The sequence below is a fragment of the Annulohypoxylon maeteangense genome (genome assembly GCF_022496945.1).
Source record: "Annulohypoxylon maeteangense strain CBS 123835 unplaced genomic scaffold GGS22scaffold_16, whole genome shotgun sequence".
In the NCBI taxonomy this organism is placed as follows: Eukaryota; Fungi; Ascomycota; class Sordariomycetes; order Xylariales; family Hypoxylaceae; genus Annulohypoxylon; species Annulohypoxylon maeteangense.
The window spans coordinates 828,955-846,523 of record NW_025953263.1 but is presented as its reverse complement, the minus strand read 5'-3'; the positions used below and the strand labels follow the sequence as shown (position 1 = coordinate 846,523).

Genomic DNA, 17,569 nt, shown 5'->3' with positions numbered 1-17,569 from the left:
CCGTACATAGTAGATATTAGGCTAAAAAGCTTAGTTAGGTCGTCTAGTAATATGCGCATTTCGTATGCATTACCTAGCTAGGTACCTACTTATAGTGTAGACTTTTCTTTGTGGTACCCGTAGAACGCCTTGTTATGGTTCTTAGAGTGGACTATAAGGCCGAATCCGCCAACCCGCCAATTTAATTAATGTATTAAAATGTACACAGTATAATACAGTGTAATTACGTACAGTTTGATACATATTCCACACAGTGCCCTAAATCTTATAGGGGGCTATAGCGCACTGTAGCGCTAAAAGTCCCTGTAACTTATAGGCGTTATAGCGCATCGTTTTTTTACATAAGTACTTACGTACCTACCTAGATAGCTCATGATTCGGATACACTTTTACGCTTCAATATTGAGTCGCTCGTAAATATAATGGGTTCATTCGAAAGCTCTTCAAAAGGGCTTTCTACTTATATAAAATTTATTCATTATAAACTAATCTTCATACGCTGAGTTTCAATTGAACCTTTTATAATACGCGCTGTTGACATCTATCCGATGAGGCTCGAGGTGTCACGTGATACCCCTCGTTTTGAACTATTACGCGTATGTGCCTTTTAGGTACCTAAGTGCCTAAAAAGCCACCCTTAAATTACAGGGGCCTTTAGCGCCCTATAGCGCTATAACCCCCTGTAAGATTTAAAACACCGTGTGAAATTTGTATAAGACTGTACGCTTTTATACTGTGTCATACTGTATACATTTCAATACATTAATTGAATTGGCGGGTTGGCGGATTTGTTCTTATGGTCCGCCGTCGTTTTTCTATTTAATATAGAACTTGCTAGCTTGCCTAAATGGTTGTCAAACGTGTATCGAAGACAGCTCTTCGTGCCCGGATATTAACCATCACGAGAACTTAGTTGCGATTGACAGGCTCAGCGCCTACTATATTAGACGATGGAACTAATATATGGTAGGGCCGTACTCTTCACCCTAATCCTTACTACTACAGGAAAGCCGAAGAGGAACTCAATGGCATCAAGAAGGTGGTGCATCGGGATAATTAGGACATCAAATGACCTCCATGTCAGTACGCCGGTATAACCAGTCTAGCCAGTTTATCAGAATAATAACAAACTATGTACCTATCACGGACTGAAAACTAAGAAGTCGGATTGTAGGTAAGTTTAAAGCGATCTAGAGAGGTAGAATAGCTCCACGATCAGTATATTTATAGTTACTAGAACAGGGCCAGCAGGGGCTATCTGACCTACACTTTCCAGTGTCACACAAACGACATACCGGACTCAAGAATTGCTTCTATCTACATAGAATGTATCATACTAGTACGAGCGATAACATTCCCAGGGGCTAGAGAATAACTTATGCGCACTAGAGCAGGTCCGGCCCCGGTTACTAGTGAGGGTAGTTTTAGAATGTTGTTAGAAATAAGATCAGGATCATTCCCCTAATTAATAGAAGCCAACTAGTTAGCGTCAACAACGAGGTAGTTAAACTGTTAAGGTAGTGAGGATCCCGTATAGCAAGTGATACTCTAGTTTAGCCTCTTTAATGTGTTCTAGATGATTTATGCATTATGAATACGCGTATATGCAAACAAATTCATTATCATCTCCGATGCCCTGCAAATGAGCGAGCTAACATTCTATGTGGACTACATAAGGTACCTAGCTTATAGAAATTACTTACCTAGCCAAAACGATCTGTTGGGATATAGGTGAGGCCAGCTTCAGGTTTACCCTAAAGGGAGTTATCCCTCGACGAGGCTTCCAAATTCCTTTCTTTTCTCACTAGCGTAGCATGTTCTGTGTTGTTCCTAAAGGGTGTGTGTAGATAGGTACCTAGTTAAGATATTCCTGTGTCGTTCCACAGAAGTACATTTTAACATAACCCGAAATTATAGTCTACATACCGCAATATACTCGAACTTCAACGATAATAGGAAGAGAATTATGATACATGGTTAAGTATCAGTTGTCACGCTTGTGTCAAATTCACAGTGCTCAGTGAGGAAAGAAAAATCAATTCAGCGAACAAAGCCCAATAAGGATCCAGTTCATGCTACTATCCACTCTAGCACTCACTGAATATCTGAGGCATAGTACTAACACTAGCCTACCCCTAGCAGCGCATCCATCGTGAAAACCAATTCTCGTCATGTAACCAATGAAGCTGTGCCCAATTTCTAGTCGTTACAGACCAAAGAGTTTACCACGGTGATCAACCGCCTCTTCCACCTCTTCCACGTCCTCCACGTCCACCACGTCCACCGCCACGTCCTGTTCCGCCCATGTGCGCTGGAGTACGGCGCTCAGCGTTGCGTAGAGTCTGAATTAATTCTGGCGAGAATACTATTCTACTTGTCGCAAGAAGGAGGTCGAGAGGCGTCTTCTCATCGAGGTCGGTAATAGTCGCGCTAGCACCACGCTGAAGTAGAATGTTTATCATCTGTCGAAGTCTCTCTTGAGAGCTGCGATAACCATTACAGACGGCATGTAGTGGTGTTCTTAGCATGTTGTCTCGATGGTGAATATTAACACCCTTGTCGATGAATCGAGATAGGACCTTTAGATCGCTGGGAGGGTGTTCTAATACCTCATAGATAGGTGTACGACCATAACTATCGGCCACGTTTATGTCCATACCATTCCTAAGAAAATAGTTGATTATCTCCTCATACCGACCGCTCTTGGTGCATATGACGTGCAAAGGCGTGCGTAGGCCGCTGTCGTAGTCCCAACTGAGTGCCGACAGCTGGGCGCCAGAGTAAATAAGCATCTCAAAAGTTTGGAGACAGTGAGGGATTATGACCTCATCATAGATAATCTCGGCAAATTGGCCCGTCATCAGATGTTCACGGGGTTCATACTTTACCATCCTCTGAGCAAGATGGTGAAGAGCCGTGTGAAATGTGTAGGGGTGTACCGCCTTCGCATCAGCGCCCACTTCGAGCAACGAAATTATGCGGCTTCGCCGCTTCTCGTAAATGTCCTTCAGATCGTCAATGGGGACGTGCACGGATGAATGAAGCTGTAGTGCCAACTCCAGTTGCTCGAAAAGTGGCATTTGATCTCCCGGGCGAGGATCATCTTCAGGGGATTCCCATGGGAGCATTAATGGAGCTTGGTTGGGGTTTGCTCCATATGCGACGAGTAGACCGATACAGAGGTCGAAGTCCATGCCCGGGTTCATCAAATGAACTCCCCAGTTAATAGGCAGCCATTGACGGCGATGGCCCATGAATTGCGTTCCCTGGACCAGAGGCATCTCATCTGCAAGATTCACATCCACTCCAGATTTCAAGAGCAGTAACAGAACCTGGTCAGCTCTAAACTTGAGGGCCAGGATCAATGGTGTGAAGTGCATGCTCCAATACATGCTCTCGGGAATCGAGCGGGTGGAGTGATGCTCTTTGAAGCGGTAATTGATGAGAGTCAAATCCTCGCCGAGTGCACGCTTAAACAAGTCGGCGTTATTATTCACGCATGCCCACCATAGTGCATGATGGTCCTCATTCTCATCCTGTTCGTGCAATGGCGTCTTCATCAGAATGGAAAAGCCTCGACAAGTTTGCGCAAGATGGCACCTGTCCGCCTGAGACAGAAAGGTCGCGACGTGTAGGATCGTCTCTTGAGGTACACTTTGAATGCCTACAGGGCCAACCTGGTCCTTCTTGCTGTCCTGCGTCTTGTTTAGAAACTTCTTAAGAAAACTTTGGGGTAGGTTGAGCATCTCGGGCACTTCGGGAGCTTCTCGTACCTTTTGATTGTCCTCATTGTCATGGGACATAGATGGGGAAGGGGGGAGGGTGTAGAGAAGGTGTTTGAATTGTGCCATGTTATAAGTGGCATAGTGCTTGTCAAGGATTGGAGGGGTGTGAGTATCGCGATTAACGCCATTGCTCTTCACGTTCTGATTGGGAGTCATCGCGATCATTCAATTGTAGACGAAAACTTAAGATGCCGAATGACGTTGCTTAGTTCGTTCAAGCTTCTACTTCAGGCGTACTTTAGTAGTTGTTGGTCGTGCCTGAGTGACTTGATGAATGCCGAAGAAAGAATCGAGATTATTAGGTTTCGTGTAACGGAGTGTGAAGAATCGGGAAGGAACGGATTCTTTAATTGCACCGGTAATTTTGTATCGGTGTCACAATAAGGTGACTTGTCTGTGGAAAGTTGTGAATCGTAATGAAGTAGAATGAGTTGTGGTTTTCGCAAATGAAATGAATTGCGATTACCGTGGTGTTGGTGTTTTGATTGATAGAGGAAACCGTTGGGAAAGAAGGAAGGAAAGTTGGAAGACGTTAAGGTGGAAGATATAATATAATCCCAATCTCTAATCAGTACCTACTGATTATGTCTTCTATCACCGCACGGAGCTAGAAAGATAGGTGTGGCTGCGGCTTCCCTGGTTGTCGATGAATTTAATTGTAAAGGAAGTTACGGACACGGATAGTGCGGCTGTTGCTGATTAAACTTTGACAATCACACTGTAGAATCTCTTTCAGGGTCATCATTTATAGACCGTTGCAGACTTGTATTTACCCAGATACATGGAATCCAAAAACATAATTCTGATACGATGTAATTTCAATATACTTATATGTATCTACTTCAGAATACGTACACAATCAAGATCCATAAGCTAGGTTAATTTACTTACGCATATGTACTTTTTCACTTATAGATTCAATCATCCACCAGAGATATAAGAGCAAGAGAATGGGGAAATATTATTCAACTTTTTGGTCTTATGTGACTAGTTGAATTTATAAGATGATGCAGCACCTCGCGATAACATCAAATTCACTCCCATTCATGTAGCTGCGTAGCATATCTATAAAAACAACCTTAAGATACCTAGTACGTCTAATCTAGATAGAACTTTCTTATGAAATCGGAAAAATACCTGGTACCTAGTTGTAATCTGTGTGAAGTTTAATTGCCTCTTAATGTACCTACTATCTCACATCTGGAAATGGGACGTGGCTTCCAACTCATAATCTTTTAAATCACTAACGTACTTACCTACCCATCTACTGATGTACCTATGATTTGTCTCATTTTATCTATGATTGTAGATTGGGCTTGACGTTATCGACATACTACATACATGTATGTATAGTACCGTGCATGACACCATTGTACCTAGTATCAACAAGCAATGAGACAAGAACAACATGGATCTCCTGTAATTAATTCCACATAGGAAATAAAATCCTAGGTAGTTCTAATGCAGTATAGGTAGGTACCTAGTATTAAGTAAGATGATGTAAATGGGAAAGAGCTTGATTTTATTTTAACAAGATAGCATTAAGACTTAAACTTTTTACAGCTTACAAAATAATTCAATCAAAAAATATTATTATACTAAATTAATTCTAAAAAACCCCCCTCGAATATTTAATGTTATTATTAAATACTTAGGTATTTTCGTGAATGATTCCTTATAATAAGTAGCGATTGCTTCTGAAAGTACTTAACATTTAGAATAAATGAATAAGGTGTTTACATATTCTAAGAGGGAAATCTTTTACTAATGAGGGCTTTACGTCGCGATAAGCCAACAATTTAATTATGACTATAGAAAAGAATCCATTGTGCATTCCTTCTTTTAACCTACACTTGAATAATCTAATCTATGAAGTAGGTAGAGTTCAAAGAAATCCCTTTCTCACGATGGTCGTTACTTAATTACCAAGCCACACAACACCAGCCACATGACAGCCACACTAGGTACAAATTAAAATGGGTCAACAAACGTCACTTAAATTACGGCCTTATATTATTCTGTTTCCTATTCTGTTTTTCAATAGTAGACGGTAAGACTGCCAAGCGTAAAGGTGGGAGTTCTTGTTATTATGCAACTATCTTAAACTTGTCTCGAGTCTTTCCATCTTAGGAAGCCGTTTAAGAAGATTTCCCTCGTCCCGAATCACCATTGATATTAAAATCTAGAGCTGCCTATCTAACGTTGAACTAGCCATCTAATTTCTTAGCCTGTGATTCACCTAGCGTTTAGGTGCTAGAACGCTGTTTATATTATCCATATACCACTAGTAGACACACTCGATTTCACTGCCGTCTTTAGCAACTGTCAACATTTGCTAAGACAGAAACATCGGGAATAAAAGAAAAAGAACAGGAAAAAGAAGTGGTGGGCGAACTAAGTACATCTAAAAACTTATCGCGACCGTTTCCCCGGCTTGCCTAAAGCCGTAATCGCGGCCCGTCGTCATGATTGGCACATCGATACCAGAGTACATTTTCATCCGTGTATGCATATTCCTAGTGCAGTATACGACGCCGCTGTGCATAGCATGGCTAGCCTTCTTGGCGGCGATGCTCGGCTGGGCCGTACTATCGCATCCCCTTAGCATGACGCTACTAGCCTACTGCGTCCTGGACACTCTGTACGCTATACTCATATACATCCCGCACAATAGGCGGCTAAAGGAGGAAGCAAAGCATCCACCGCCGCTGTCACGCGAGGAGCGTCGCGCTATATTCCAACGCTGCTTCGCAAACGTGCCCGACGCTCGGCGCTATCTCCAGATGTGGTTCCTTGGCGCAGACGAGTCTGAGATACGGAGAGATAACGTACGCGACTTCATTCTCTGGGCCTTCTTCGACAGATGGCCTGGCAAGGAGACCGAGGAGGAGGATGCGGAACTCGACGAGTATGTAGACGCAATCGAGGAGCTGCTGGGTCGGAGATTAGAACCGGGCAGAGGAAAGGCCGAGGGTCTCCGACTGACGTTGGACGAGGTGGAAACCCGATATAGAAGTATTGTGTGGTATTTGGTCGTGGGCGTGGTCGACTTTGTGTCGCATTGCCAATTAGTGCGGAGCGGGTTTCATCATCACGCGCAGTCGCCGTCTAGAATCTTCTCCGTCATCCCTCCGCGCCTACAAGACTTATTCACTCGTAGATACTCCGAGTCAGAAGAGTTAAGTTACTGGTACCGCCCCCATACCGCCACCGGTAAGCTTCCTGTTGTGTTCCTTCACGGCATCGGCATCGGCCTCTACACGTATGTGCCGTTCCTTGCCCAGCTCAATTCGGAGTCGGGGGAACAAGATGTGCAGGGTCAGATTGGCATTGTCGCGATCGAGATCCTCCCGATTTCATTCCGACTCACGAAGGAGCCACTAAGGAGGCCCGATTTCCTAAGGCAGATTGCTACGATCTTGGATGCGCACGGGTGGGACAGGTTTGTGTTGGTGTCCCATTCGTACGGCAGCGCCTTGGCAACCCACATGTTGCGCTCGGAAGACCTAGCCGACAGGATTTCCTCAGCAGTACTCATTGATCCTGTGACTATCTTATTGCATCTGCCCGATGTAGCATACAATTTCACTAGACGCAGACCCAGGGAGGCCAACGAGTGGCAGCTATGGTATTTTGCGAGCATGGATCCTGGCGTCGCTCACTGTCTGGGCCGCCATTTCTTCTGGAAGGATAATATTGTGTGGAAGGAAGAGCTAGTGGGAGCGGCGAGGGGATTATCTGCGGAAGCGGTTGGTGTGGACGATCAGGGGACCCGGGCTACTGCGAGACCGCTGCGAAAGGTGGCAGTTTGTCTCGCGGAACGAGATTTGATCGTTGATACTTTGATGGTTGCCCAATATTTGGGTGCCGACAGTGATGGATGGGTTGTCCCTAGCCAGACAAATGGAAGGGATGCCAGTTCTAAGGGGTGGTCCATGGGGCAGTCCATGGGGCAGGATAGATGGGGTAATGGTTATCTCACGCGCGACGGGGTTGAGTTGCTCTGGTTCTGGGGATTGGACCACGCTCAAGTATTTGATACCAAGGAGAACCGGGACAGACTTTGTGGCGTCATACGCCGTTACTGCACAGAATAGATGTACACCCCCTGGCAACGCCGCGATTGTCCTGTTTACTGGATGTCGAGAACTGCGTAATCAAATGCCACCACCCTCCTGGCGCTTGGACATACGCACCTGGATGTGCAGAATTTACAGTATGTGAATGCCACTTTATTCCCGGCGGCATCAATCAATTGCATCTGCCTTTGCTTCGTCGCCTCCCCAGCCCGTCAGGTAGACCACTACAGGTTCAGGGCCGCTTCGAATCAGGATCCAGACAACATTCTCATTAGTTTCGTTGATTTCCTGGTGCTCTGTCCATGGCGGAACAAATGCAAAGTCGCCCGGGGACAGTTCGTGCCTCTTAGGCTCTTCGTCAGCGCCGGAGCTGGTCACCAATCTATTACCTGTCAGCATCCCCCCTAGAAAATCCTAGGCGTCGTAGCCTATCACTAAAGAGCAAATGAACCACATAGGGTGACACAAGAATCACTCGGGGATTATGACATACTGTGGATAAGTTAGCTTCAGTGGTATTGATGTGATAGCGGCTATCTAGGTATAAAGACCAAGGGATGACTTGATGCTTTCACACCAAAACTGCTCCTTTACGTACCATGCCCTTGCCTGAGGCAGCATAAATGATGGTCTCTTGTTCAATGTTAGACACACAGAACCTTGGTGTAATCGAAGTAGGAACAAGACCGACCTTGTTCACCATGATGATGTACTGCCGAGGAACAGTGCGGTTTGGCTATGAGGACTAGCGACGCTGTTACTAACACGAATCTGACATAAGGTCAGGGACCCTCCATCTGCAATTGGGAACCAACGCCTCGGTCAAGACCTGGCGGGGACTCGGCAACGTTTGGTGACATTGCGCCTGTGCTTAAACGCAAGGAGTATGCATAGGGGGTTGGTTTTGGAGATGAACTGATAAGGTGGCTTACCACTTGCACACATCCTATCACTTTTGCCGATCACGGCTCCTTGACGGATCATTGCCGCATCCTTCCCGTCCCTTTGAGCCTCAAGATCGGAAGCCTTTGTGATTTGTACTTCGGAAGGCATGATCATCGGAAGTAAATCCGGGAGTAGAGAGAAGAAGCCAGACATAATTCCTATAAAAGTTGGAGTGAAGCACATATAGCGTAGCACTGGAATTAGATGTTCTATGACGGGCTTGGAAAGTGAGGAGAGGAGATCGAAGATTGTCGACAGCTGATTGGCAAGGCTTCGGTAGACAAAAATAGATACCCAGGTAAGTAAAATCCAGGACTATAGGTGATTGATAATGAGTTAATTCGGAAATTATATGAAATTACTTAATATTAGGTGAAGATGGAGTTATGTTAAGAGGTTTTATCCAACTTCTATTGAGAGGTGTTGGGTTGACTTTAGCAGTTTCCATGATTCCGCCCTGTCAATCGACCCAAGGAACGCCTCCTGCCTCTAGTGCGGAAACAACGTATATTATGTGGTCTGTGCACACCCATTGGTTTAGAATAGTGGACCACGTATGTAGACTAGTCTCTCCACTTGGTAAACATTTCTGGTAAACATTAATACCTACCTAGTACATGTAGCTGTTTAGTACCTAAAGTTTACACCTGAGCAACACGATGACTGCCTCGGTATTGGACACATGTTCCTCTATAGTTACTATGTATATAGTATATATGTCAATAATAACCTAAATACCCGTGACGTGCATCAATGATATATGTAGGTACGGACCTACTAGGTCGATAGGCGGACAGGTAGGTATTTCGTGGAGACACGACATATAAATCATATTCTGTCTCTTAGGGGTCTGTGGATATTGCGACAATGCCAACAAAATCATTACACGTGTGTATAATCGATACCTACTACCTAGGTAGGTACCTATCTAGACATGCGTGCTTTAGCAGCCACGAGGTACCTATTTGATGTAAGTTGACCGGACAGCTTATGCCTGCATACGGCCGCATACGCCACTATGCCACTGCAAGGTTTTCCGCATATACAATGAGAATGGCCGAGGAGCCTTCATTTTGCTTGCGTATTTACCTACCTAGGTACCTAGGCATGAAGAGGGTTTCCATCGGGTGATCATTTCAACGGAGTATTTCATCTAATGGGGTGAGCATCGATGCGTAAATATGAAAAGACTGCTTCTAGAATCAGTGGTGCCTATATGGGAGTAAAAGTTGTCGTTCTGGCCAACTGGCCTTAAGACTCTACCTCGTTATACTTACTTTATAAGCTGAGGGTGAAATTATTTGACTTCTATCCTTGAATACATCATTTTTACAGCCTTACTTCTCTAATCTTGATGTAATTCGTTGGAAAGAGAGGAGCCTCTGGATTCTGAAAAGGAAAAAAAAAGGATATAGAAATCAGCCTTGAACTAATGCCGCAAATAGGTGGGGCGGTCACTTAAGGATCATGATCAGTTCCGTGGTGTTGGGCTTGAGTCTAACTAGGTCCTAGAGATATTGTTATGAAGACAGCTATGCGCCAGGTATATAACTGTGTTGTGGTTTCTCGATTCTTGGCGTGGCTAGGGGATTTTAGGTCCGCCGAGCGGTGGAAAGCGGCGGAAAGGCGGAACGATCTCAGTTTGCTTCATGTGCATGGGACAACACAGGGAGGTTAACCCTTATACAGTCCTTAGCCGTCCTAGTAATCAGGTAGGCTAGAAGAGGAAGCTCAAAAGCTGCGCGGGTCATGACAGAAATAGCAGCGGCTCTCCAAATCTGGAACCCCAATGATAAATACCCTGAAGAATACCCCGTTTTCGATGTTGAATGACTGCCGAAGGCATCACGGGAGCTGGTTCCCGTTGGCGAATTGAAGTTCTGACCTTTGTTGGCATTGCTGATAACGGATTGAGTCGCATTCGCGACCGTACCGGGTCAAGATGCGCAGGGGATCTGAAGCTCCGAGATGCGCAGATGACCAAGCGTTGTGCCGCCAAAATGCCAAGCATGGTGCCTCAGTGCGCCAGGTGAGAGCCTGGTATGTGAGGTCTTACCTCGTCGGAAACATTCCCAGCATCGGTGATGGTAATGTTCTAGCCTTAGTAAATATAGCACACACGCCAAGAAACAATGCCGATCGTAAATGGTTTGTGTCGTATAAACCAAACATCCAACAATCTAACATGGCTATAAAAGGATAGGTGAGTAGCCACGATAGACCCTGGGCTTTAACACAATAGATCTGTAGCCAAGAGCCAAGCTGCTTGGACTTACATGGGCATATCGAGAAATATAGACGGCTAAAATTTGTGTGTGGACATAGTATCCTCATAGCAATCCCAATAGATAACCAGAAGGGAAGGCGGTTATTTAGGGGAGTGCCATCTTATAACTCTACCAGGTAGCGCGAGTCTTGTGATTGGCTTGACCGTGCCGTCCGAGCAAACGAAGGGTGATTCTTTCGGCTCTTCTTCTTCTTCTTCTTCTTCTTCTCCTCCTTTCTTCCAGAACAGTGCGTCGATCTTAGGAATATTGACGAGTAGATAAATCTACTTCTAGGTGAATACAACAACATCGAAGTTGTAACTTTGAATTTTTCTCGTCGGTAAATCCGGGATCGTTGCATCTCTAGGTGTAGCATACCGGATTGGATCTGTAGTCCGAGAATGGCCGGTTCCTTTCTTGAGACCCCTGGCCTTTTCCCATGACAGGAATGGGCAGCCGTTCCAATGGGGGCCAGGGCATAGTCAGATCGGGTATGCTGCAATGTGAGATATCGACGAAGCGACGTTGTGTATTGGTGGGCAGACGTCGGCGGCGGCGCAGGGTTAACGAACTGTACCGGTGGTCTGGAGGACTAGCCATATCTTGAAGTTGCAGCCGAGCATGAAGGATAGAATTGTGTGGTGTGATAGGGCCATCAACTGTGATACGCTGTAGGATTCACTTCGTCACAAGTGTCCTCCGGCTCGGTTTGAAGCATCGATGCTGTAGCTTCTGCCGTCATGGTGATTTGATATACTGGGTACATGCAGGTAGCCCTGGAGGTGAGTACAGGTACTGAGTTAGGGATTAAAAACGAAGGAGATGAAGATAAAGAACTTCATAGAGTAGATACTTAAAATAGGTACCTAACCAATTAGGGAAGATGCGAAGAGTGGAGGAACATCGAAGAGCGGAGGACAGGTTAAGGTTACCTACTACTAGGTACTGGGTACGAAGGGACCGAATTCCAAGGTTGTCAAGCAGTCAAGGCAGCCGAGATTGGGACACCTGGAGTTGCTAGGGTGAAGCCTTAAGATTTGCGGCTATAGCGTCTATAATCCCTTGTAACGGCAGCGGCTAGGAGCCTGTTGTATAAACCTGGAAGCCTAGAAGCCTAGAGTTAGGACCTTCCCGTCCCAACCCGGTGGGCCAGATGTGCCAGATGTGGCAACAGCTAACCTGCCAACAAAGGCAGCAAAGGGTCCAAGGAAACAGCAAGGATGTACTAAAAATCCACCTAGAACCGGCTCGGCTCCGACTCCTTCAAATTTATTCTCCATTTTCTAAACAACTTCCTTGCACCTACGCGAAGCTTGCTTGAAATGGCTGATGATATGAGTACGGTCGGCGCTATTGCATGGAGAAATACTTGACAACTTTGACTACCTGACTACTTGGTATGGTAGCTACTAGGTAGCCAAAGCACCTACCAAATGTTGATGAGCTAATAAACCGAATCCCAATCTTCTTGAGTTCTCGAGTCTTTAAAACAAGTTAGGACCTACCGAGGACAGTACCAGGGAGAGAGCCTAGCCCTGGACCGCCATCAGTCAAATCAATGATTTCGCCAATTCCAAATCCCGCTATTGGTCGCCACCGATTTTTTGTGCCCACTTTCCATACGGGCGAGCTGTTGCATCTACGTTGGGTCTGAAACTGAAATACCTGACCTACCGTCATTATGAGAATGAAATATCCCTCCTCCTTGTTCTTAGCTATTAAATGACGCCTAACCTGCCAGCTGCCTGCAACCTACTACCTCCAAGGCTGCTGACCTACACCAAACTCTACCGTCACTAGGACTTAATATTGCCACCATCGAAAACCGGTCGCCAGGGGGTTATCAATTTTTTGGCTAAGATTATTAGCGATCTGGATCTCGTTAAATCTGTCCTCTCCGCGACCGACTCTGGGCTTCCCCCCTCCCAGCTCTCCACCACGTGGCTGTGACCCTTGTCAATTGGATCCTTCAAAGCCACCGAACATATCGCTTGTGTGACTGTGCTCGGGGTCCCGCCACGGACATAGAAGATGGATGAGGAAGGGCGAGGGAGAATTTGGCATACAAAATTTGCCATCACTGATTCATCCGACGACTCTAGTTCCGGAGTTGAGACAACACGAGATGATGAGGCATCTACATCTATATCTGAATTAGGATCAGGATCGGGATCGGGTTCTGGTTCAAAAACCGGCACTATAAATGTTCACAACCCGGCTGTCAGTTACGGAAGAATAGATCCTGAAATTGAAGAAAATGTCCTTCTTGTCAAATCTGTCCCCGCCCATGATTTGCGGTGGGATGACACGGATCACCGCCACAACCTACTCGACCCCAACTTAGACGACGACGACCCCAGCACCCTAGGAAAGCAACGCATTACAAGCGCATCAACAAGCCGAGGTTCGTGGATTCATGCCTCTATCCCGCATACCGTAGCTACGTCTTGCCTGGCTTCGTTAATACGGGAGCCCCGGATTCCAAGTTTCTCCTGACTGACCGATCAATTCTAGACTCGAGCCCTGCTAAATCATTTTCGAGTTGTCCTTCTGAGAGAACCCCTCTCCTCGATCTTCCCTCCGAGTTAATCGATGCGATACTTTCCTGGCTGACTCCTTTGGAGCTCGCCGCGGTCTCCCTCGTCTGCCGCGTATTGCGCAGCCATGCGAATTCCGATTCACAATGGAAACGACATGTTTTGTTGAATCTCCCCGGCAATCGCATCACTACACCTTACCCATGTAAAAGCTGGCGCGAGCTTTATATATCACACGATCCATACTGGTTTTTAACCAAGCAAAAATTGTGGTTTTGCGATCGTGAATTGACGGGTCAGATGATTGTCGTCCGTTACGATGAGCGACGAGGATGTATCGAAGGATATCAACTAGTTTCCACGCGGAATAAAGAAGGTAGCGAGCCGTGGCTTGCCGACCAAGACGTCCACATTCATCACTTCGAGCCATCAGTCAAATTGCATCTCGACAAACCTATCCTGCAGCTTAATGCTGACAGCCTCGAAAATATAGTCCGCGGTAAATCGTCGCTAGCTTTCCGGCATTTCTATTCGGAGCAGCCAATGCGGATAAAAAACGGGACAGACCCTCGGTTTACTAACTTTCTACTCGCAAAACCACTTAACAAACAGGCCCTGGCCGGTCGGATGGGGAATGAGTTTCCTCATGGTTACGTTTGGCCTCCCCCTGCAATTCCAGCACGGCATCGCGTCACGGGTCAGCCTGCAGGAGTCCATCCTCTCGCAACATCCATAAACTACACAAGATCAACCTCAGCTATGTGGCAGCCCCACAACCGCTCAGAGGCGTCTGATCAAATTTTTCGTATCCGGCAGTGGATGGAAATGGGACCACCGACTCTCGGTGTGCATTTTGCGGAAGAAGTAGTCACTTACTCAACTCTGGATCCCGTCCTCTATACACCGACAGCAGAGAGGCCTTGGAGAGGAATATGGGTTGGAGACTATAGCGGACACGGTTGCGAGTTCTTACTGATTAATCAACCCGATTATGACGATGGGGACAATGACCCGCTAGCGCAGCTTGAAAGTGAAACGGAAGAGGAGTTCCAGGAGCGTTTCTTGCACGAGCGTGTTTATCGTGGTCGGTTGGAAGCGATAAAGCTAACGGGCGATGCCAATGTGCCGAGGGGTGAATACACTTTCGTCGCTGATGATCTTGGTGAGGATGGCTTTATTGGTACGGCTCGGGAACCACCATTTGAGGGGTCTCGAGTAGTGAAGAGCAAGGGCCATATAGCCCATATGGGGTTCTATAATGGTGAGATACTCTCGGAACTATACCACTCAGAGTCATTATTCTTAACTAATTCGTCTATAGACAGATATATCGAATCTCAGCTCCTCCTATTATCGCATAATCGCCTAGCTCAATATTGGGTTGGTTTTGGTCACATTAGCTTCTTCGAGAGGGTCGATATCGACCAATTCCTCGTGCCCCAATAGTAGCCAATTTTATCTTTAGCATATCAGATATATATTATTTTAAGTAAATAGAACCAGTGGAACAAGCCTTACAATCTCGGAGAAGCTTCACTTTTTCTTTAAGTCTACATATATATATATATGTACCCAGGTACTTCCAGTTTTAATCACATGCAATTACAGCAAAGTACAAAGTACAAACTACTTGGTATGTAATTAATACCCAGGCTGCCAGGTGCCTATACCTCTAACAGGGAGTTTCGTCTCCATTAAATAAGGTATGGTCCGTGCAGAGAACCCTAGCCGCCAACCTGCCGGCTAGCGACGTCATCCGCAATCATCCAACCAGCCAACGTACACCTCTCCCAGGATGGTATTTGTAACAACTGGGGCTTTTGCTCCACTAGACTCCACCAGTATCTTGCTATTGACATTTATATGTAAAGATACCTCTTTTCATAAGGCTGTTGTTCATTATTACTTACATAGATGTATAAAGCCTCATATCTTGTAGCCTTACGTACATTTTCTATGGCTCAGTACATCTCCACTAGTGGAGTAAAAAGCCCCAGTTATTACAAATACCATCCTTGCAGAGGTGTACAAATTTTGAAACCTAATAAGCCTCGAATATTTTCAAGTTCTTTTCACAAAGAACTATTAGTCTTTTGATCCTCTGTAATATTTTTTTCTCTTCCTCTACGCTTTTCTTAAGCTACACTTTATGATTACTTGTTTTGTTTTTGTCTTTTCATTATTCCCTCATGGAATTATTCCCCATTCAGCTAAGCACACCTCTCACTCGTTTATTTCCCCCTAACTAAATCGTGTTTTATTGGCTTGATATATGCTATCGGCGCTCCGTGGATATATTGGAGCTGCTCAGCGGTGGATCTATCAGTCCGATTCGAACACTTGCATAATCAATCCCGTCCTCGGGCACTACTCGCTACGGTGGTTGTAGTGATAGTGACCTATAAACCACAGTCTCATACACGACATGGCGGACAAATATATCATCCGGGTAACAGCTGGATCGGACTATGATCTGGATCGTCATATTGTAGTCCCAGTCAACTCACACGAGCCAATCAAAATTAGCAGTGATCTAATAGACGCCGAGCTTAACGTTCGCGTGCAAAACTACCATGGATTGCCGAGAAATTCGCCAAACACCTCACCATACTTCTCCCAAGAGCCTCATGCTACCAACAAAGATCAGTACAGCATAGCCATTCGTTTCACACCAAAGAAGCCTGCTACAAACACCAAATCTAAGGTGTCTTCTACCGAACCGTCCAGATCGTCATCGACATCTAGGTCGTCGCAGGATCCCTTATCTTCTGGGTCATCATCAACCGAACCTACCGAGGAGTCTTCTGATGAAGAATCAGCATCCGGAATCTCGGGAGAAGATCTACAATTTGGCAATGATTTTGACCATCCCATTCGTGATCGCCTTCCACCCGGCTTTAGCTATGCCATGAATATCGTGAAGTGGTGGATTGATCCTGGTCTCGAAGGGGATGCATATGCCGATCAGCCATATCTATATGGATCCGCTCTATCATCCTTCAATGCCATCCATGTGGGGCCAGGAGAAGTTAATCCGGAAAAGGGGGGGCTGTGGTTTGAGGAAGGCGGCGACGAAGACGGATTGAAAGGACGACAAGACGTCGGTGCCCCAGGGACAGCGAAGGACCGAATGAAATGGGCGCTAAAACCTTTCAATAAAAGTAGATGGGTTTTCCAGTATGGAAATACCTACTGTCTCGATTTCTTCAATCCGTACCTGGACTTCAACGAGTTCAGTTTGCGTTTGCCAGGATTTACCTTGCCGATCATGAAATACTGGGATGGCCAGAGCTTGAGGTAAGGCTCATAACCTCTTATCACATTTCCTTTATTATTACCATGTCTCTTTGGATTTGCCCTTTCTCATTGCGTCGCTTGTTTACATTTAGGTCCAGCCCGAAGCGCTCACACACCCTTAGGTACGTGCTACGAAATCGTTCGACCGATCAATCGTACCTAGTCATCGTTTTCACGCTATATCTTAAGGAAGACGTGAACGAAGATGGCTCGCTCAAGCCAGCCGCCATTGAAGCAACCAACAAAGGTAAGGCGATGACCGAGGAATCAGTAAATGTCGTGGAGGAGGCTGGCGAGGTATGCAAGGACGAGGATTACCGGGAATCCCGAAAACAATTCGAAAAGCTCGATGTTAACGAGAGAATTAGAAAACCAGCAGCCCAGGACGATGCCGTGGACTAGAGAGTGAGTGAACATCAAGGAATCTATGGATACATTGATTGCTTGGCAAGGCAGACTAGGGAAAGTATTGAATTATTAGAATACCTACCTAGGATATATAATTCTACTCGAAATACTTAGTATCTGAGAACGTAGGGAATCAGTCGCCATGGAATATGATATTCAAAATTTCTTCGTGAAACTTGAATCGGGGTCTGATTCTACCTATTACATACTAGGTACTCCAAGGCCATGGGTTTGTACTTACCCTACCCAGT

The 17,569-nt window shown here is 45.7% G+C and overlaps 5 protein-coding genes across 5 annotated transcripts; 3 read left to right on the top strand and 2 right to left on the bottom strand.

The window, feature by feature from the left end:
- Positions 1–2,133: 2,133 nt before the first annotated feature.
- Positions 2,134–3,941, bottom strand: GGS22DRAFT_196045 (ankyrin; the record flags this gene model as incomplete). Its single annotated transcript, XM_047965768.1, has 1 exon — positions 2,134–3,941. The coding sequence occupies one exon, from the start codon at positions 3,939–3,941 to the stop codon at positions 2,235–2,237; it is 1,707 nt and encodes a 568-aa protein (XP_047816189.1). The 3' UTR covers positions 2,134–2,234.
- Positions 3,942–5,833: 1,892 nt separating this feature from the next.
- GGS22DRAFT_170749 (uncharacterized protein) lies at positions 5,834–8,461 on the top strand. Its single transcript, XM_047962494.1, has one exon. The coding sequence runs from the start codon at positions 6,251–6,253 to the stop codon at positions 7,880–7,882; it is 1,632 nt and encodes a 543-aa protein (XP_047816188.1). The 5' UTR covers positions 5,834–6,250; the 3' UTR covers positions 7,883–8,461.
- On the bottom strand, positions 8,033–8,962 carry GGS22DRAFT_191524 (RmlC-like cupin; the record flags this gene model as incomplete). Its single annotated transcript, XM_047965138.1, has 4 exons — positions 8,033–8,246; positions 8,340–8,356; positions 8,463–8,497; positions 8,797–8,962. 4 exons carry the CDS (start codon positions 8,960–8,962, stop codon positions 8,033–8,035), a joined length of 432 nt encoding a protein of 143 aa, XP_047816187.1.
- A 3,415-nt stretch (positions 8,963–12,377) lies between these two features.
- Positions 12,378–15,141, top strand: GGS22DRAFT_170744 (uncharacterized protein). The gene is made up of 3 exons (XM_047962493.1): positions 12,378–13,480; positions 13,591–14,874; positions 14,935–15,141. The coding sequence occupies exons 1-3, from the start codon at positions 13,108–13,110 to the stop codon at positions 15,057–15,059; spliced, it is 1,782 nt and encodes a 593-aa protein (XP_047816186.1). The 5' UTR covers positions 12,378–13,107; the 3' UTR covers positions 15,060–15,141.
- A 526-nt stretch (positions 15,142–15,667) lies between these two features.
- Positions 15,668–17,432, top strand: GGS22DRAFT_170742 (DUF1769-domain-containing protein). The gene is made up of 2 exons (XM_047962492.1): positions 15,668–16,910; positions 17,003–17,432. Exons 1-2 carry the CDS (start codon positions 16,039–16,041, stop codon positions 17,310–17,312), a joined length of 1,182 nt encoding a protein of 393 aa, XP_047816185.1. The 5' UTR covers positions 15,668–16,038; the 3' UTR covers positions 17,313–17,432.
- The last annotated feature ends 137 nt before the right edge of the window (positions 17,433–17,569 follow it).